We start from the raw sequence: 20725 nt of genomic DNA on the forward strand, positions 1-20725 counted from the left end.
GCTAAGTGAAAGAAGCCAGGTTCAAAAGGCTACACACTATGACTCCATAAATATAGAATTTTTACACAATATTCGATTAAAGGCAAAACTATAAGAACAGAAAACAAATCAGAATGGGCAGGGGGGATTTATTATAAAAGGCCACAAGAACTTTCTGGGGTGATGGAAATTTCTGTATCTTGACTGTAGTGGTCACATGACTGTACTGCATATCTAAAAAGGTGGTTTACTGCATAAGTTACACCTCAGTAAACCTGCCTTGTTCATTCTGTGCTGCTTACAAAAGGGCTGCAGCTACCTCTTGGGACATGAATGGATGAGGTCTGACACACAATCTCCCTAAAACCTATTTCCTCCTTTGATTTCCAGTGCAGTTAGGGACGTGACTGCTGAGAAAATGCATTTTAAAGATGGGTATAAGCATTTAAAGTGATAGACAACCAAGTTCCAAACTAAAGGTCACAGGTAAGGATTATTTGACTCTGTGGAGAGTAAATCCAAGAACTATGGACTGTTGTATACTGTATATTAGAGCAGCTGAGATAGGCTGGATTTATTTCCTTTTCACATCACATTTACATTCTGGAAGATTTATTTCATCTACCTTGTCGCTTTTGAAGTTTTATTGTTGCACATCAATATACAGTACAACAAACTTGTAATTATTACAGAGAACCCAGCATCATCTCATGGGCAGAAAACACATCAAGAGCTTGTAGACTGGTTGCAACTGCAAGGAGCAGATGCGAATACTATTGAAAAGGTAAATATATAACCAAAAAACCACATTCCTATGCTATTATTACAAAGCTGCTTAACTCCTATGTATTTGATCTTTATTTCAGATTGTTAAAGAGGGTTATACACTTTCTGACATTCTTAATGACGTCACTAAGGAAGACCTCAGATACCTTGGACTATGGTAAGAACAGCCTCAGAACACTCTGTACAATAGAAAATGACTATTTCCATGTGATTATGCTTTTAAATAAAGTAGTAGGAAACAAAGTGCTGCTGCCTTTCCCCCCTTCATTAAATTGATTCCTTTTCCTACGGCTTAGTTAGAAAACTCAAAACTGCAGTTTTCCCAGGTTCAAGTTGGGAGTAAAGCCAAGAGGTGGCAGAAGCTAAAGGCCCCATAGGAAAAGCAAGAATGCGAAAGAGATGTACTCTCCCCCTTCTGTGCTACACCCAAACCCTTCTTTAAATTGCAACCTGTATTCTGGTTCCTATGTCATCTTAAATGGACTGCTCTGCACAGATCCACTAGCATGCCTGCATATACCTCTAAGGCCATGCCCCACTCCTGCTGGGGCATTAAGTGTCACCTCCATATGTGAAAAGAACATAACCCTATTTTAGCTATGTTTTTTAGACAAGAGGGAAAATGTAGACAAGCCTAGAATTATATACTATAGATTTTTCCATAAAGAAGTATTCTGTGGTGTTGCTTTGAAGTTTTCTTTTGGCTCTAAAAGACTCTTTTTTTGTTTCACAGTGGCGGGCTCCTCTGCAGGCTCTGGACTGCAGTATCCCAGTACAGAAAACAGACTAAGGGCGCCCTGGCCACGCAAGATAAGGCTTAACCTGTCACTTAAGCCAGGGGACGGAGTCAACAACTTTGTTGTTCAAGCTTCTCAGATATACATAAACAATTAAAAAACTTTTAAGTTCTAAAGAGTTAATGAAATGTTTTAACCAGTCAATTATCAACATGTTTTATGCCTCTGCTTATCAACATGTTTTAAAGGTGACTAGAACTGTATGTATTGTGAGCCCGCATTTCGACATCCAGAGTATTATGGAATTCTTAAAATAAATTTTAAAATACTTCAATGAAAAAAATCAGCACACCCTGTAGCACTTGTTGCAAAGATAAAACAATGAGTGTTTAAAATAAGGCTGGGCATCACTGTTTTAGGTTATAAGTTAATATTAACTGGTTAATTATACTTGAAGCCAATTTCTTTTTTGAACTGTGTTTATATTAAATGTAAAAATGCAGATAACTAAGTTATTTGGCCTTTGAAATGACTGTTAAGTAATCCTATTAAAAATGGAACTGTCCTATCCACTGCCTGGTTACAGTACATGTTGTGTCTTATTTAGGAGAAATGGATGGTAGTGAGTGTGAGCAGGCTTCTGAACCAACATGTACACTCACAGGGACATGTGTGCGCATTAATGTATGCTGTTAGCTGGGGGTTGGGCCAGAGACGGAAGTGAGCCCCTCCCCACAACAAGGTGCCAGAATGGGGCAGGCATACAAGGAATTGTTTTTCTTTTCAGTAACTACAAAGTGCTTGTTAAAATAGTATACAACCAAATCAAACAGAACTATTTTAAGGAAATAATTTGAAAGAAGGTTAAGCAAAGTCTGTATTACCTATACAAATCTAACATAGCCTTTAATGCAACACTGTATAAACTGCATGCAATTACTATCTTAATCTACATACATTCTATGGGTGAGAACAAGAGCTCCTTACAGTTGCTGTCAGACAGCCCACTGAAGGTGTAACCATCCATTACATGCAGTCTCCCATTAACTGATGGACTTAAACTTGATCCACTGATTTGCACCCCGAACTTCAAAAGGTGGCTCGTTGGAGTAGATGTGATAGCCTAGTTCTTCCAAAGGTGGTTCAGGATCAGCTGTAGCAAATTGGGCGGCATCCTCAATTTCTTTCCTCACTTCAACATCAATTTCCTAAAAATCAGATTACAGTTCAAGAAAAATTTTAATAAACAATTTAGGTACCAACTAGTCCTGTCATTAGTATAACTATAATTCTTCTAGTACTAGAAGCACTAATAAATAGCTGCTATTTTCAAAGATGTTATTTTTTAACTAAGTGACTCAATGATATACCCAGGAATATTCTGTAGTACAGACATCAACATTTAAAGTAATTTTACTAGCCCAGCGTGGCTCAGTATTTTGAGGACTGTCCCATGGACTGAGAGGTCCTGGTTCAATTCCTGGTCAGGGCACATGCCTGGGTTGCGGGCTCAATCCCCAGTAGGGGGCGTGCAGGAGGCAGCTGATCAGTTTCTCTCTCTGAAAAAAAAAAATCAGTAAAAAACATCTTTTAGTAATTTTACTATATATATCCTGGTGAAGGAACCCTTATGAATAAAAAAAAAAAATCCAAAGTCTATTTCTATGGGAAAAGAACTGTGCTCTTGGGAGTTCAAAGACTGCCAATATGACTGATTAATGTCCTGTGATAATAGATACTTTCCCATGAGGTAGTTCACTGAGGAGTGGCAGCTTTTTGTGTGGGAGAAAAATCGATTGCTCAGAAAGGAAAGCACACTGTTAAACCACAGCCCTTGCCAGTTTAGCTCAGCGGTTGGAGTGTTGGCCTGAGGACCAGAGAGTCCAGGGTTCGGTTCCCACTAGGGGCATGTACCAAAAAATAAATAAATATAAAATAAAATAAAATAAAATAAAATAAACCAAACCACAAAGTGACAATACCTTTAATTCTTCAACACTGGCAAGATTGCTGTTCACCATTCTATCCTTGAGAAGCATGATAGGGTCACTCTTACTTCTTACTTCCTGAATTTCTTCTCGTGTACGATAACTATGGGGAGGGAAACAGAAGTAGTTAAGAACAGTTTCAGTATAGCAAAGAGTTCTGTGATACAAGGAAGAATGATGCTGAGATAGAGATCAATACCTATGTCACTGATGGATTGGCAGAATTACACTTTCAAAGCACAAGAACTCAGCCTACCTTTCTATAAGAGCTGCTTATATCTTTTATAGAAAATGCTATACTGGCAATTATAATTCACCTGGATTCTCCAGCATTCTGACCACAGGGGTCAAGTCTTTCTTTGCAGCTTTGATCTAGAGGTAGGGTCTGAAGAAAGTGGTGGACCCTCTTTCCATGCCAACTGTTCACATGGGTGGGGACATTGGGGATGGATGGTTCTTGTGTGGTGAGAACCACAGACTATGAGGCAGTAAAATGTCAAGCAGGAAATAAGTGTGCCTGTCCTTTCTCCCTTAAGACCCCAGAGAAGTGTAGCCAGCAAAAACTTAGATAAAGGTTTTCCAAATCTTGAATCTATAAATACATCCTTGTCCCACATACCATTTGAAGTAACATTAAAAGCAAGGACTCTTACCATTTTTTGAAACAGAATTACAGAAAGTGCATTTTTCCATACAAAATGCTCTTTATAATGTTCCCTAAGAACTCCACTCATTACTCAAAGACTTGTTAAGGCTTACTTTGACTAAATCTGTTACTTTTGTGTCACACTCTGGGAGCACAGCATTACATGCCAGACTTACTAAGTAACAACTAAAACTCCTATCTTCTAGTGTAACCTATCTTTTTGTGATTCATCTATTTCAACATATTGATTGCCCCATGTGCCAGTTGGCCTCACCCCATACCAGCCAGAAGAACATTTTCAAATTCGTACTCTTCAGGAAAAATATGCCACAAAGGAATTTGGTGTAATGCCCTCCAATATATAAGTGTACCATTAGACTTGCTTTATGGAACAATTTCTCTCTGCAGTTTTATTTTATTTCTGCTCACGCTAACATGTAGATACTGTTTATAGTAGGGGTTTTTTTCAGAATGCTTTCTATATTGGGACCATTTTATTGGGAGGCACTGCTTTCTGGCCAGAACTCATATAACTTGAAGACACCTGGTGTCTGGCTTCAAAAGCAAATGAAATGCTTTGCTTTTTCCTGAGAGTGGCACTATTCAAAGCCCACCCCACTTCAGACACCATGCTCATATTTCCCATGACCATACCTGACTCCAGGATCACTCATGCTGTGTCCATGGTAACGGTAAGTCTGCAGCTCCATCAGTATGGGCCCCTAAAACAGAACCCAAGGGAGATTAGGTAAGACCACAGGCACTGCACACCAACAATCAATGGCCTCAGATGCGCACAATTGCAGGACCAAACATATTCTCATCAGAGCTATAAATCAGGTGAATTGTCAGGAATTTCTTATTAGTTTACTGCTTCTCAAGTTATCTGTTCTTATTTCTTTTTTTTTTTTAGAAAGAGAGAGAGAGAAACATCGACATGAAAGGGACACATCGAGTGGTTGCCACCCGCACGACCAACCAGGGCCGGGGACAAACTGCAACCGAGGTACGTGCCCTTAGCGGGAACCGAACCTGGGTCTCTCTGGACCACAGGCCGATGCTCTAACCGCTGAGCCAAACCGGCCAGGGCTGTTCTCATTTCTAATACAGGTTGACTGTGTGTTTCTTCCTTCTCATTTTAAACAGGAGCCTGCCCCAGTTTGTTTGACCCCAGTTTGGAATAAAAAAAGGCACTTAGCATGTTACAGAGCCTACTGATATTAAATAAAGAATTGTCTGTTTCATCAGTATTGCATTTGTCATAATAATAACTTAGGTTTAAGGAAGAAAACCCTATTAGAAAGCACTTATGGCAGCAGAAAAGGGGATGGCTTTTATCTTCAGGGTCACTAAGCTAGTTTTCTTCTCCAGTCACAGGTGACATCTATAAGCATTCTGATCCTTGTAAAATACTAGAGAAAAATACTAAAACAAACTCAAACAAAATGAGATTAAAGCAAACCTCCTCTATGTGCTGGAAAGTACAAAAGGATAGGAAACCTAAAAATAGGCCGGGGAGGTGAATTTCCACCTCACGCCCATTTCAGGTAGTGTTCCGTAGGGGCTGGCACCTAATCCTGCTGCATACAGGTCTGGCTAGTATGTAACAGGAAGCTGGCAAGCACCCTGAAACTTGACCCTGTGACACTGCTGGGAGTCTGGCCAGCCTGGCTACCACTAGGTAGCTTGCTCATGCTACACTAGCTCCCTACAAGAATACTTTGAACACAGAGGGGAGGGAGATGGATCTAGGATCCCTGGGCAGTTTGATGTAGTAGTTAAAAAGGGGGACTCTGAGTCCAAGTGCTTGGGTTCCAATCATGGTTGTAATATACAGTAGCTATGTATCCCTAAGTGTTCTGTGCCTCAGTTTCCTCATCTGCAAAACAGTAATGATCTAATTCAGAGTTGTGCCAAGTAAGATAATACATAGAAAGTGCTTAGAGTTTACCTGACATATGTCAATCCCTCAATAACTGTCACCTCTTCTTTCTGTTATGTCATTCAGCAGCCATTTGGAAGCACAGTGGGTTGGGCTAAGAGGGTGGTCATAAGGGGGTTTCCAGATACTCCCTAATTCCAAGATCAGGCTTTGGTCAGGCTGGGAAAGTCAACACATGCTACAAACCACTGCTCCTGTTTCTGTGTGGGGTTGGATCTCACATCTTTCAGGAAATGGGGATGGGACCCCTAGTCCTGCAGTCCTGATGTAGACTGCTGAACCCACTGGCACCAACCTGCCATCTTTGTCGCGCTCTATTTTCTTCTTCCCATTTTCTTTCATTGCTCTGCATTTCCCTGACTGCTTTACCCCCTTTTTTCATTTTCATCACTGTCAGCAAAATCTTATTTACATTACTGCGTACGCACGTGCACACACACACAGAAGTCACTGAAAGATGAAACTCGGCATGCTTTCGGGCTGCGGAACACTGATTTAGGGAGAACGTCTTCCCACTAGCTCTGATGGCACATACTCCTCTTATCAGGCCAATCTCACTGTTCCCCTCCCAACGGTATAACTGAAAGGTCAAGATTCTTAGGACTGAAACAGCAAGACTAAGATTACATGCTTCAACCACAGTATTTAATTTATAGAAGACAAACTTATATTGAATGATTATTATATAAGCAAAGTTCTCTACTAAGCATTGTGGAGGGGTCCCCAATCTTTTCACTCAAGGAGCTTATAATTAATGTGGGGGTTGGAGGCACATACGTAACCAAACCAAAAGGCAAACTAGATAAAGTGTCACAATGAAGACAGAGGCAAAATGCTGAGGAAGCACTGGAAGGAAAGATTTTCCCCAAATGGGGGCAATGTGGAATGTTTCCCAGGAGGAAAGCTACCCTCACAACACTATTTATGAAGGGACCCGATTCACTTGACCAGACTCTGCTTCCATCTTATACACCTCTGTCAGCAGTTACCCCTGTGTACCTAGGGTAGACATGGAGGAGGCATTCTTTTAACTTTAGCACAGATAAACATTAGAAATCTCTAGCCCAGAGGCCTAAGAGAAAGTCTTACCTTTCCAGACCTACAGTGGGCAGCTGCAAACTTTGTTGCCTCCCGGACACACAGGACGTCCATTCCATCTACCTGTTAATACACAGGAAAGGAGCAGAGCATAAATCAAACTGCTCAAAACCATTTTAATTCTACATGAGCTTTTCCTGCACTAAGAAAATAGAACTCTTCAATTTGTCTGAAATTATCAAGTGCACACACAGAGGCATCAAGCCATGAAGGTGAAGTCCTGGCTCCGTGACAGGTGTCCTTACCCTCAGCCCAGGAATGAAGTCACCTCTCTTGTAGTAATCAGTGCTGGCTGCTGCTCTCTCAACAGACGTTCCCATTCCATAGCGGTTATTTTCACAGATAAAAATACAAGGTAATTTCCACAAAGCTGCCATATTGTATGCCTCGAATATCTGACCCTGGAAGTGTGTATAAAAAGTTCAAATGGTTTCATTTTGTTATTTTTCTCTAGATTTCATCATCCTAAAAGCTGCTGCTGTACCTGGCAGAGAAAGCTTTCATAAAGTATAAAAAGCTTCATCTTCTACCCAAGCTTCTGAGGTGTGTGTGTGTGCGCGCGTGCGTATGGGGGGGGCGGTCATGAAGGGTTTAAGAGACACAGCAAGCATCATCTTTAGCAACAAAGGGAAGTGAAAAACCAAACACCACTTGTTTCTGTGGGGCCAAGGCAGTATACACTGGGGAAAAGAAAAATGTGTGGCTGGTTTTATGCTTTATTTTAAATTCTAAGAGACCCACTGGATAACCAGAGTGAACCAGTGTCTAAGAATCAGCATCCAAAGCAGGACCTCACAGAGTGTCATCCACAGACTGGTGACACCTTGGACCATGATCAGAGAAGCACAGAAGAGTCAAGGCTCAGAAACTATGACAGGAGTTTGATAATGTGAAGGCCTCCAAGAGACTGAGTCTGGCCCTGGCTGGTTTGGTTCAGCGGTTCCAGAGAGACCCGGGTTCGGTTCCCGCTAAGGGCACGTACCTCGGTTGTAGTTTGTCCCTGGCCCTGGCTGGGTCATGCGGGTGGCAACCACTCGATGTGTCCCTTTCACATTGATGCTTCTCTCTCTCTCTCTCCCTCCCACTCTATCTGAACAAAATATGGAAAAATGTCCTCGGGTGAGGATTAAAAAAAAAGAGAGAGACTGAGTCTGTACATTACACTACTGGTTTAGGAATTGGTTTGCAATGGGTTAAAATATAAAAACATCCTTCCCCACAGAGGTTGTGAAGCACTGCGGTAGAGCAAAGGAGAGCTCCTTCACAGGAGTGCATCCCTATAAAGCATTTGCAAAACATGTCAAAAGGTAAATCTCTAATCTGGCCATAAAACCAAAATTTAGCTTGCCATGAGAATGGCTATTTCAACAAGTAAATAATATCTTCTCTACAAACCGACCTATGAATAGTCAACACTTTGGAAATAAAATCCTAATCATCAGAAAGTTAAGAGGCGCATACTCACCTGATTAGCAGCACCATCGCCATATAAAGTCAAACAGACCTCATCTTTTCCATTATACTTACAGGCCAGAGCAATCCCAGCTCCTAGGGGCACCTGGTATTAAGGACAACCAAGAAAGGAAGCACAGAAATCCATGAGGGGAGACATTAGTGCTCTGAATTTTAACTTCCTCGCCAGAAACTGAGATAGAAATTATACTGTCACTACAAATTCCCTCTACCCCAACCCTATCTCTGTTTACCCCAGTCCCAATATTATAAACAAACCAGTAGAGTATGATGAGTACTTATTATACTCTCAACCATTAAGCAATAACATTTCTGTGCTCCAAGATTCAACTACTAATTCTAAAAAGCCAATAAAACCTAGGCATAAAAAAACATTTTAGAAATCTCAATGTAGTAGAAAGTAAACCAAACAATCTAGATATGATTTTATGACATTATTTCTTCATTATCCACTAACTGATGAGAACAAGGAGGACCACATAACCACCAAAGTTAGTGCTGGATCCTAACTAGATCCTGATCACGTGCCTTTCCTGGTGGCCACCAGCATCAGCACTATCTACAGCAGGAAGAGGTAGAAAAGTGGATGTGACAAAGCAATTAATGTACTTAAATTTAAATAAAAAGGTAAAGGTATATCTCCACTGCCAGAGGCTCTTGCTTATAAAACATAACAAATACCTAAAAGGAAACATTTGAAATCACTGTCCAAATGTACGTATAAAATGATCAAATGGTAGTGTATGAAGCAATAGGTCTGCAAATACTCTAAGCCCCACGAATAGTAAAATACATCAGAGGGAAGTTCTCTGGGGTATGAAATATTGTAAAGACACAGGCCAAGGCCAAATCTAGGAAAGCATGCAATCCTCATCCTTGACTACCTGAGCTCCCACGATGCCATTGCCCCCGTAGAAATTCTTGGCATACATATGCATTGATCCTCCTTTTCCTTTAGCACAACCTCCTCTTCGTCCTAGAAATGGCAGCACACACATATGCATCAAAGACCAAATATACAAAACAAAACCACACCTAAGCATTTACTTAGAGGCTCATCCATTAGAAGTCAGAGGCCAATTCAGATGTATAAGCACCTGCCCCTCTATGCAAACATACATTCCTCCTTTTCTCCAGGTCCTTTTATAATAAAGGTCAAACCAGTCCTGTCTTTGATCTTTTCAGCCTTTCCAGCTCTCTAATCACTGAGTTTCCTTCAGATGTTAGCATAGTACCCTGGACTTTTCAAAATTTTTGCCAGTGTAGTTCAAGGGTCAAGGGGGACAAAGACACAAAGGGAATACTAAGAAGATTCCTAGACTTTACACTGCTTACCATGAAATGCTTCTACCCAATGACTGCTAGCTTTCTGCTGGCATGCTATAGTGATAATAAACACAATTCTGATTTCTTAGAGCTAATCTTTTTAAACTTTTACCTGAGGGCTCAGATGACCTCAAAAATGGTCCATTTACTCAAAAGCACAACAGAGGTATCAGAGCACCAAAAGGGAGAGAATGTATTTTTTTTTAACTCAAAAAGGTTTTATTATGAACTCATAAGAGTTAGCATCTTAATAAGAGAGATTTGGAAACTAAATTCACTAAGTTTTTGTAAATTAATAGCAAACCTTTTTGTAAATTAATAGCAAACCTGTAAGCTCTGCGAGAATTTCTCGTACAGAAAGCCCACGAGTAAAGGTAAAGCCATGAGCCCGATAGGCTGTGATCAGATGGTCTGTGGGATTTATGCCAGCTTCCATGCCCACACAACAAGCTTCCTGCATTAAAAGAAGCAGCAGCAGTGAGTCAATACAATACACATTTCTAGAGAAAAGGTTTCCTACATTAATATGAAACATTTGGCCTAGTTGAACTCTTCATTAATAACCACAAAAAGTAGCTCTATCTTTCATCAGAAACAGAGTGGACGGTAAGGCCCAAGCCAGAAGCCATAAACTGGCAATCTACAGTTGTTTTCTTTGGTCTGTACAGTGATTAAATCAGATGTCAACATTAAAATAGAGGGAATCTCACATGAAAATTGAGACTTCTGTCCGGCTGATGTGGCTCAGTGGTTGAGCGTCGACCCATGTGCCAAGAGGTCACCAGTTCAATTCCTGGTCAGGACACATGCCCAGGTTGTGGGCCTGATCCCCAGTAGGGGGCATGCAGAAGGAAGCCAATTGATCTCTCTCTCCCTCTCTTACTTCCTCTCACTCTAAAAATCAATAAAGGGGAAAAAAAGGAAAATCGAGACTTCTGTCTTGTCTTGAAGAAACGAACAATAGGAAGCATTAGCACCATATTTCACAACAGAGGCCCGTATTTCCATATGGCACCAATTAGATGGAACCAAGTCATGATGGCCCCTGCAAGTGGGGCCTGTGCATTCCAGTTCACCACCAGTTCTTGTCACCACTCCCAATTTTTTTGTTTGTTTTGGTACATGCCCCTAGCAGGAACCAAACCCGGGACTCTCCGGTCCGCAGACCGATGCTCCAACCACTGAGCCAAACCGGCCAGGACTCCACTCTCTATTTTGTATAGCTGGCCTTCTTCACTCATTTATTCTACCCAACTCCCTGTAGGCATTTGATTTTGTAGCTCCTGGTCTAACTGTGCCAACCCCCCCCCCACAACAAACAAAAAACACTTTACCCCAAAAGTATATCCAATACAGGTGATCACAATACCATAAAGGCATAGGAAATCAGCGACACGATGCATGAATAAATTCTTTAGCATAAGCTTCATAGCAGGTCTCAGCATTTTCATTTTTATTCTAAAATACCAACCTGGAATCCTTTGGATATATAAGGCAGAGTAATAGCCACTAAATAGAAGCCACACTTGCATTTCTTAACAACACTGTTTTATTACAAAACTACCACTCACCTGACCATCACACAAGTGACAGAAACCACGAATAATTTTCTGTTTATACAGCTGATCTGCCTTTAACTCCATTCGGCGAACAGTCTGCATCATCCTGTAGTATCTGAGCCCATCCTCCCTGGTGAGCACCGTTGTGACAGGAGGGCCCTCTTCCAGTCGGTGAAGGTCACACTTCTGAAATGGAGTCAGTTGTCTTCGTTACTACGATGTAAACACTGCCAACCCATTCTAACATCTAACTCCATCACAAATAATATTTAACTCAAAAACCTGCAGAGGCACATCAGAAATGCTAGCTGACCCCTTACATAATAAAACTCACTGTGCAATAGGATGGGGTACTGGAGGAATGAATTCTTTCTAAGATGACTTTCACTGAAAACCACTAGAATCAAATGATTTACAGGTTGAAAAACAAACTTTCAAAGAAGTATTAGAAGAATCTTCTCATCCAAAATGTTTACAGAATGACTGTTTAAACTTTGAAGTCTTTCATTTTTTTAGCTTGTCCCTCCACCCCAAACACTAGCAAGCTGCTAAGTAAGAAGTACAAATTCTAATTTTTGCTAAACATCTCTGAACCTTTGATTCTAGAACATTTGAAAAAAAATGGTGATAAAGCATGAATAACAAATGTTCTGTTCCAAAGGTAAAACTATATATCAAAGTGGACCTGTGGAAAAGTTATTAACTAACACAAGTAAAACACCTCTTACCTTAATTTCAAATGTAGCATCGTTTGCAAAATTACGGGATGCCCCCAGTACTCTGTTTGCCTTGAAAGACCAAAATATATAAATATATCAGTATTTTTATTGACAGTTATTTTAAAAGTCATTATTATTATTAATCAGTTGTCAGGATGCAGTCCTGGAACTTGAATAAGTCCCAGTATATTCACTGGCTTATCTCCCTTCTCTTCAGTGCACTGAGATCTTGTCTTCCAAAATGAATCCATATTTTGGCCAATGAAATTATGAGTGTACCCCTATCTGAAGGCAAACAGCAGAAAGAGAATGGAGACAAAAACCAAACCAATCCACTTAGTCACTTTGTTTTCAAAGAAATTATAGTGAGGATATAATGAAGCTAATGGCCAAGTTGAAGAGACTAGATAATCTGTGGGCTTTGTTTATGCTATTTTAGTCATAACTAAATATACCGAGAAAGCTTAAGCTTCACTTTCAGAATTATTCTTCACATAAAACTATGATTCAATCCCTGTTTCGGGCAAACCACTTTTTAATGAAATAGGTCTATAAGAAAAATATTTCAAACTACTCTCAAAGTATGTGATAAATATATTAGTGAGAAATGTATAAGACAAAAGAAAAGGTATTTAGCACTTCCTGATTTAAAAACAATGGACTTTGAGGGTTTTTTATAATTTGAACAGCCTATACCTTGGGTAGGTTCCTCCTGAAACCCCACATGGGAGAGAGATTCTCTACCACAGTGTGCCCTTCTTGATGTCTGAGTGGCTGTCACCGCTTGGGGGGGGTAAAAAGCTGGAAGAAATGTTTCCTTCTTACAATCAAACATACCTGTTTGCAGCAAAAGTATTCTATGTGACGGCTAGGGTCCAGGTTTGACCACAAATGCTGAACTAATTAGTATTATTGTACTATTTTGGCCACACTCTACCACGTTTTCACACACTGATGTGTAAATCAACATGACCTCTTTTCATGAAGACTTGAAGCACATTCTTCAGATCCCACAAAAAGTACTTTTGATATGTTCATACAGTCATCCAGCTTCTAGCACTAGACTTGATCTTGGTGAGAAGGGTTAAGACTGACCTGATAAGTGTACCTCCAAGTATACAAGCCTACAGACAGAAATTATCTTCTAATCTCCTCACCCATCAATATACTATTATCTAATAAAGCCAACAAGTAAAGACAATGACATTGCTGGAGTTAAAAATAAAAGCTTAATACTAGAAATAAATGCTTCAGTTAAGTTACAGGTAGAGAAAGTCCATTAATATACCTAAGAATAAGTGAAGCAAACTGAGGAATGTGGGAAGAAATGGAACTGAGAGGGGTAAGGTGACAAAAGGTAGTGCTTAGCAAGCACAAGACAGTATTTTTGGCAGTTAAAAAATTATTTTGGCCCGGCCAGTGTGACTTAGTGGATTGAGCGTTGTCCCATGGACTGAGAGGTCCCAGTTCGATTCCTGGGCATGGCACATGTCCGGGTTGCAGGCTCAGTCCCTGGTGGGGGGCATGCAGGAGGCAGCCAATCAATGTTTCTCTCTCACATCGATGTTTCTATCTCTCTCTCTCTAAAAAAGCAATAAAAATATTTTTAAAACTATTTTCAATTTCCAATGAAGATATGGGAGTAAGTTAATGCTATGTATACCTCCTCCCATGACCACATCAAAAGAACAAATAAATTACAGGACAACCATCACTTAGAACCACTTGAAGCCTAGGTGATCGGAAATCCTATAACCAAGGACATAAAGAAGAAGCCACATTAAGACTGGTAGGAGGAGCAGAGACCAGTAACAGGCAGGTTCCATACCCACAGGGTGGTGATCAAGCATTGGGAGGGCCCTGGCTAGTGTGGTTCACTTGGCTGAGCGTTGTCCCATGCACCAGAGGGTCAGGGTACATGCTAGCGTTGTGGTTCAATCCCAGGGTGGGGTGGGGGGGCATGTGCAGGAGACAGCTGAACTGATGTCACATCGATGTTTCTCTTTCTCTCTCTCTCCCTCCCTCCTTCTCCCTTCCTCTCTAACATCAATAAATAGGAATTAAAAAAAAAAAAAAAGAATTGGGAGGGATATCTCAGCTGCAGAGACCTCCGAGAAGCAAGGGACAGTCCCAGCCCCATATTAGGCTCACCAGCCCAGGGATCCAGTGCTGGAAAGAGAAGTCCTCATAACATCTGGCTGTGAAAACCAGCAGAGATCATGTCCAAGTGAGATAGAGGGCTGCCAGAGATCTAGGCACTACAGGTCTTAAACAGCCCATACACAGACTCATTCACTTGCTCTGGGCTCCAGCACCGAGGCAGTAGCTCAAAGCACAGCAAGGAAATATGGGGGGCTAGACTAGCTTCAGGGTGAGGACCGGAAAGACAGGGATAGAGACAGCTCTCTCCAGGGACTAAGTGCTGACAAGTACCACTGTTCCTTTGTTGAGCCCCCCGCCCCCAGCCAGCCCAGTGCTGGGGGTCATCAAATCCGAGCTCTCCATTAACCTGGGTAACACAGTTCACTCAGCCTTGGTGATTCCGAGACCCTTCCCCATCCTCCTCTCACACCTGTCTAGAACCTCTCCAGTGGCTCCTCTGCACAAGCAGCCTGCCTCAGCTTGTGCTTCAGACATTCCTAGGTCTGACCCCCAAACAAGCAGAGGCTGACTTCAGTGTGCACTGTACCTCTTGCTAAGCTACTCCAAGCCCAGCATAAGCAAAGACTAGTCTCAATTTGCACTGGAACTCTCATTAGGTCGCTCCAAGCCTTGCATATGCAGCAGCCAGTCTTGGCTTGAAACATAGCTTCAACTAAGCGGCCACAAACCTGGCACAAGTGGCAGCTGGCTTCAGCACACATCGTGGTACCCAACAAAGGGTCCCAAACCCAACACTAGTGACAGGCAACCTTGGTTCACAGAATAGCCTCTCCCAAAGGCCTCCAAGCCCAGCACAAGAGGCAACCAACAGCAGATCCCTCTATAGCTCCTACCAGATGGCCTCAAGCTGGGCACAAGTGGTGCCTGACCTTAACTAACACCAGAAATCTTCTCAAAGGCTCCAGAACTAACACACCTGGTGACCGGCTTCAGATCACACCAGAGCACCACCCAACCAGCTCCACAAACAACACACCCAAAGAGCAGACACAGCTGGCACCAGAGCCCCATTAAAGCAACTCCTGCTCCAGTGTCAGGTCCCACACAACAGTTCGTCCACTGTGGTCACAGCAGCCCTCACAGCTTGAGTGTTAATCCCACCCACGGATGTGCTAAGAGCAATCAAGCCTCAACTACAACAGGATGGCACACACAACCCACACGAGGGACACCCCTAGAGCACCCAGCTCAGGGGGTCGGGGAGGCTGTGTCCCTAAACCCCACAAGACAGCTACTACATAAGGCTACCCTGCCAAGACTGGAAGATAATACATAGAAACAAACACAAGGAGGCAACCAAAATGAGGAGAAAAGGAACATGTCCCAAATGAAAAAACAGAACAGAATTCTAGAAAAAGAACTAAACACATGGAGACAAGCCATGTATCAGATGCAGAGTTCAAAACACTGGTTATAAGGATGCTCAGTGAACTTAAGGGAAGAGTAGATGAACTCAATGAGAACTTACACAAAGAGATAGGAAATGTAAAAATGGAGATAGAAAACATAAAAAGAACCAGCCAGAAATGAAGAATACATTAGAGGTAATCAACAGCAATTCAGATGAAGCAAAGGACTGAATCAGTGATTTGAAAGGCAAGGTAGTAGAAAATACTCAATCAGAACAGCAAAAATAATTTTTAAAATGTAGTGATTTTAGCCCAGTTAGTGTAGCTCAACGGTTGAGCATCGATCCATGCACCAGAAGATCGCCAGTTCGATTCCTGGTGGGGGCACATGCCCAGGTTGTGGGCCCAATGCCCAGTTGGGGGTGCAGAAGGCAGCTAGTCGATGTTCTCTCTCATTGATGTTTCTCTCCCTCTCCCTTCCTCTGTCACTATAAGTCAATAAAGAAAAACAATTTTGAAAAAAAATGTAGTGATTTTAGAATGTGTTTGACCTTAAGCAACCATTAACTTAAAATAGACTACTACAAACACTGCTTGGTATGTATGAAGCACAGGGTAACCACAAATCAAAAAACTTTGATATATACAAGAAATAAAGAGAAAGGAATACAAACATAACACTAAAAAAAGTCGTCAACATACAAGAGAAGAGAGCAAGAGAATAAAGAGAGAAGACATATAAAACAATCAGAAAACAAAAAAAAAAAATGCTGGAGTAGCAATACTTATATCAGACAAAATAGGTGAAAGGAGCCAAGTTAAGTTAAAGAAGCTAAAAGTTATACCAGAAGTGTGAGTGTATCAAACTTTTTAACTGTTGAGATTGTTGAAATGATTACCATTTGTTTTCTCTGGAGAGCTATAAAAAGCTTCTCTGTTAAATGGGATTCTACTTTGAGAGATCAAAAACCCATTCAAATTTTCAAAAGTAAAATCTTTAGCCCTGGCCAGCTTGGCTCAGTGGTTAGAGCATCATCAGCCTGAGGACTGAAGGGTTGCAGGTTCAATTCCTGGTCAAGGGCACGTACCTGGGTTGCAGGTACATTGGTCCAGTCACGGTCGTGCAGGAGACAACCAACTGATGTGTCTCTCTTACATCAATCTTTCTCTCTCTCTCTCCCCATCCCCTCCCTCCCTCCCTTCCATGCTATCTAAAAACCAATGGAAAAATATCCTCGGGTAAGGATTAACAAAAATAAATAAATAAAAACTTTACCTTCCTAAATACATGGCAACCATTCAAGTGAAAGAGAGAAAATATTTTAAAAATTCCAGATTCTACCAGTATAAGTGAAAATTTTTACCTACTACTTAAAAAGCAAAAAAAAAAAAAAATACTGGTAGTGAAGATCTCACAAAAGGAGTCATCATGGAAATACGATAAGACAAAGAATAAAATTTTTAAATGCAACTTAATCTTCTGCTAAATAAAAACTGAAAACTCTGAACCTTATCCAAATATAAAATGACAGGTACTTAAATATCTTAAGTACCTTAAGCTACACTGGGCTCTCTCTCTCTCTGCTTTCATTTTAGAGACTCAAAATTCTGTAGGAGGCACTAGATCCAGTTTCTGAAGATTTTAGTGGGTCGGCTGAAGGGTGGCAACTAGAGGGAGGAAAGAATGGAGCAATGTCCACCTAGACTAGCCCCCAGTAACCCCCAATGCTCTCAACCCCTGAGAAGTGAACACCGTAATAAATTACACCAACATTTCCACTTAGGTATACAAGATACACCTTTAATTCATACAATGAATTTGTTAAAAGATAAATTCCTTAAACCTGTTTGTATCACAGGAGTCGCCTAAGACCATCGGAAAATACATATTTCCGATGGTTTTAGGAACCAAGACACCGCTCCTCTATCCATCTCCAGGCGGGTCCACCCACATGCAGATACGCCCACATACAACATGAGGAACTGTATTAAAGGGTCATGGCATTAGGAAGGTTGAGAACCACCGGCTTAGAGAGAAATCAGTTGTTTTCTGTCTTTATGGGGTTAACATCTGATAATTTTAAAGACACTTGCAAATCAAAGTTTGAAACTGATAGTTTTTGTCTTGATGAGACTAACATCTGATATGGTGACGTAATTTTAAAGACACTTTTGCAAATCAAAGTTTCAAAACCAGAATTATTGGGAAGTTGGCATGTGGAACAAGAAACTTGTCCAGCCCATGACAGACAGTTTCAGGTGTGTTTTCCTTCTGCTAACAATCACTGTTTTAGCATTAAGAAGTATAGGTGTTTTTGAAAGTATAGGTATATGATGATTCTAAAATAAACTTTGAACACTCTAAGTAGCCTGTGTTAACACAACTGATACCTGATGATGAATGAGCACACTAGATCCAAGAGCCCAAAGTGCACTGAGAACTCTGGGAACATCTCCATCGATTATTACAGTTTATAGAAACATCAATTAGCTGATTTGCTCTGTTGCAGGAAGGAGGAACTATTAAACTGGGTTCCAGGCCACAGACACATAAATCTAGGAATAGTACAAAATTGTTTAAAAATATTCTCCTCTGTGCCTTAGTAAAATTAATGCCACATACGCAGGTAACAGAATAGGTAAAATAGTAAAAAAATGAGGGGGGGGGTGCTCAAAGTAAGGAGCATTAACTCTTTCACTGTCTCTCATTCTCGTAAAAAATTAAATAAAAGAAACAGAAGTGTTATACATGGGGAATCAATTTCCACTACAGTTCTACTCTCAATAAAAATATACGACTAAATGAGGTTACATTCCACTCTTGTTTTATTCAGTTAACAGATCAATGAAACTCAAAACTCATTTCAATTTGATATGGGCTATATTATATGATTTCTGAAGAGGCCAAAGTTTTACTAAAGCAAAGATGAAGAGCAATTTGCATTACATGCCAACACATTGCTGGAAGACTGGAAAACACAAACAGGAGTATTTTTGGACCGTTGAGGGAATTAGGCTCCGATTTTAAATAATGACTTCTCTGTTCACAGGGATAGACAGGGTGGTAACTGATCGGAAAATGCACACACCAATTTTCCTTTTCCTGCAGATAATCACAAAAACTTCTACCAAAGTTTTTCATTTTTAATGTAATCATTGAACCAAGGCCTTGTATAATGTTGAAAACATGTTTCTATTACTTACATTAAACTAAGAACTTGTATAGATTAAATGAGATAAAGCATATGAAATACATAACCTAGTGCCTGGAACATATTAAGAGCTCAATAAATGTTGGCTATATCATGTGTACTTGCAGAAAAACATAATGGTGAAATGTGCTTCTCCTTCAGGAAGATCCAGTTATAATTTAAATACTTAGCCCTGGCCGGTTTGGCTTGGCGGTTAGAGCATCGCCTATGGTCCAGAGAGACCCGGGTTCGGTTTCCACTAAGGGCATGTACCTCCGCTGCAGTTTGTCCCCGGCCCTGGCTGGGTCATGCGGGTGGCGGCCACTCGATGTGTCCCTTTCACATCGATGTTTGTCTCTCTTCCTCTCTCTCCCTCCCACTCTATCTGAACAAAAAATGGAAAAATGTCCACCGGTGAGCATTAAAAAAAAAAAAAATTTAAATACTTAACAACTGAGTAATCACATGGCGTTTTGTAGTTATGGGGTTCCTAGAGAGGTACATTTCCCACCTTCTGACCATTTCTGCCCCTACTAAGCAGGGTTGCCACAAAGTTCTGGGAAGAGTTTCTAGAGCCAGAATTGCAAGTCAAAGTTTGCCTGCAGTTACACCAAGAAATACTACCTCCCTGTGCCTAGGAGTCAACGTGCTAGAAGCTGAGGCATTAGGCACATCTGAAAGCTGGAGCCAGAAATAGCACTACCCTCTAACCCCAACCTCTCAAGCAGCACTGATGTTTTCTTTAGCTACTTTGGCCCTAAGCGTGTGTAGCGGGAGAGCGGTTTCCTCCGCGTTCTGTGTGACTGCTGTGGAGCTGCCTGCCAAGAAAATCTCAACGTTAAGGGAGGAAAGGGGAGAAAGTTTGTTTCTGAGGAGCCTGACCCTGTCTGAACTCTCCACAGAGCCGAGCGCAAGTGTTCAACAGATGTTTACCAAACTGGGCACTCAAATAACAATACTTAACACAAATGACGCCTATTAGGTACCAGGTGCTATCTGTAAGGTTCACACACTTTTCACTCGTTTAAACCCCACGACAATCCCACGGGGTTAAGTACTTAGCTCCAGCTTAGAAATGAGGAAACTAAGCACGGGGATGTATTAAAAAACCTTGCCCAAGGTCGCAGGGCTTGTAAATGGTGAAGCTGGTGTTTGAAAGAGCCACTCAGTCTCCGGATTCCATGCCCTTAACATACTCCAACTACACGGCCTCTGGGTCAAGAGGAATGTAGTTAGGAAGACTTAACATGAGTGGGCCGGGAAGGTTGGTCAACTGGAGAATCGAGGAAGCCCAAGGATCCCTCTTCTGTCTGCAGTGAACGCACTGGCACTTAGGAGCACACCTAGCCCCGCGCCTGGAGCCGCGACTGACCTCCACGTGGACCTCGTAAAGGTCCACCTCCCCACCCCCGCCCCCACCCCTGTCGGCTCGTGGCTCCGGAAGCACCCCGCCGCGCCCTAGTCAGAACCACACCGCGCGCCCCAAGGCCCGGCCGGCTCCCCGGGTCCACCAGCCTCGGCCCGGCTCGCGCCATTGACCAGTCTGCCCACGCCCCCTTACCGGCTTCTGGGCGGCACCCGACAACACGCGAGAGACGGCGGCGAGCATCTTCCTCATCGACTGAGGGCACTGGCGGGGACGACGACTCCTAACGACAAAAACGGTACGACCCAGCTGTCTCCAAGTCTCCTTCAGGCGCCCCGAGCGGAAGCCACGCCTTAGCCGCAGCGCCAAGTGCTGAAGACGGGGAGACGTCACGATCCGCGCC

At 41.8% G+C, this 20725-nt stretch overlaps 2 protein-coding genes across 2 annotated transcripts in view; one reads left to right on the forward strand and one right to left on the reverse strand.

Annotated features, from left to right (window-relative positions):
- MAP3K15 (mitogen-activated protein kinase kinase kinase 15) overlaps window positions 1-1586 on the forward strand; it is an 89504-nt gene extending 87918 nt beyond the window's left edge. Inside the window, exons 27-29 of the mRNA XM_036270182.1 lie at window positions 662-763; window positions 846-922; window positions 1499-1586. Of these exons, the coding sequence (XP_036126075.1) occupies window positions 662-763; window positions 846-922; window positions 1499-1586 (267 nt within the window). The remainder of the gene's footprint in view (window positions 1-661; window positions 764-845; window positions 923-1498) is intronic.
- On the reverse strand, window positions 539-20678 carry PDHA1 (pyruvate dehydrogenase E1 subunit alpha 1). Its single transcript, XM_036270638.1, has 11 exons — window positions 20518-20678; window positions 12263-12322; window positions 11547-11720; window positions 10303-10429; window positions 9534-9625; window positions 8642-8734; window positions 7422-7577; window positions 7168-7239; window positions 4791-4858; window positions 3485-3593; window positions 539-2710 (listed from the first exon to the last, which is right to left on the reverse strand). The coding sequence occupies exons 1-11, from the start codon at window positions 20572-20574 to the stop codon at window positions 2546-2548; spliced, it is 1173 nt and encodes a 390-aa protein (XP_036126531.1). The 5' UTR covers window positions 20575-20678; the 3' UTR covers window positions 539-2545.
- Between the last annotated feature and the right edge of the window lie 47 nt (window positions 20679-20725).

The sequence above is a fragment of the Molossus molossus genome, unplaced genomic scaffold, assembly GCF_014108415.1.
Source record: "Molossus molossus isolate mMolMol1 unplaced genomic scaffold, mMolMol1.p scaffold_m16_p_2, whole genome shotgun sequence".
NCBI lineage: Eukaryota > Metazoa > Chordata > Mammalia > Chiroptera > Molossidae > Molossus > Molossus molossus.

Excerpts from the sequence above, each read along its gene's own strand:
- PDHA1 (XM_036270638.1), bottom strand. The coding sequence starts at position 20,574 with ATGAGGAAGATGCTCGCCGCCGTCTCTCGCGTGTTGTCGGGTGCCGCC. Across the intron at positions 8,735-9,533 it reads ATGGCATCGTGGGAGCTCAG|GTGCCCCTAGGAGCTGGGAT; the intron begins GTAGTCAAGGAT and ends CCTTAATACCAG. Across the intron at positions 7,240-7,421 it reads ACTTCATTCCTGGGCTGAGG|GTAGATGGAATGGACGTCCT; the intron begins GTAAGGACACCT and ends GTGTATTAACAG.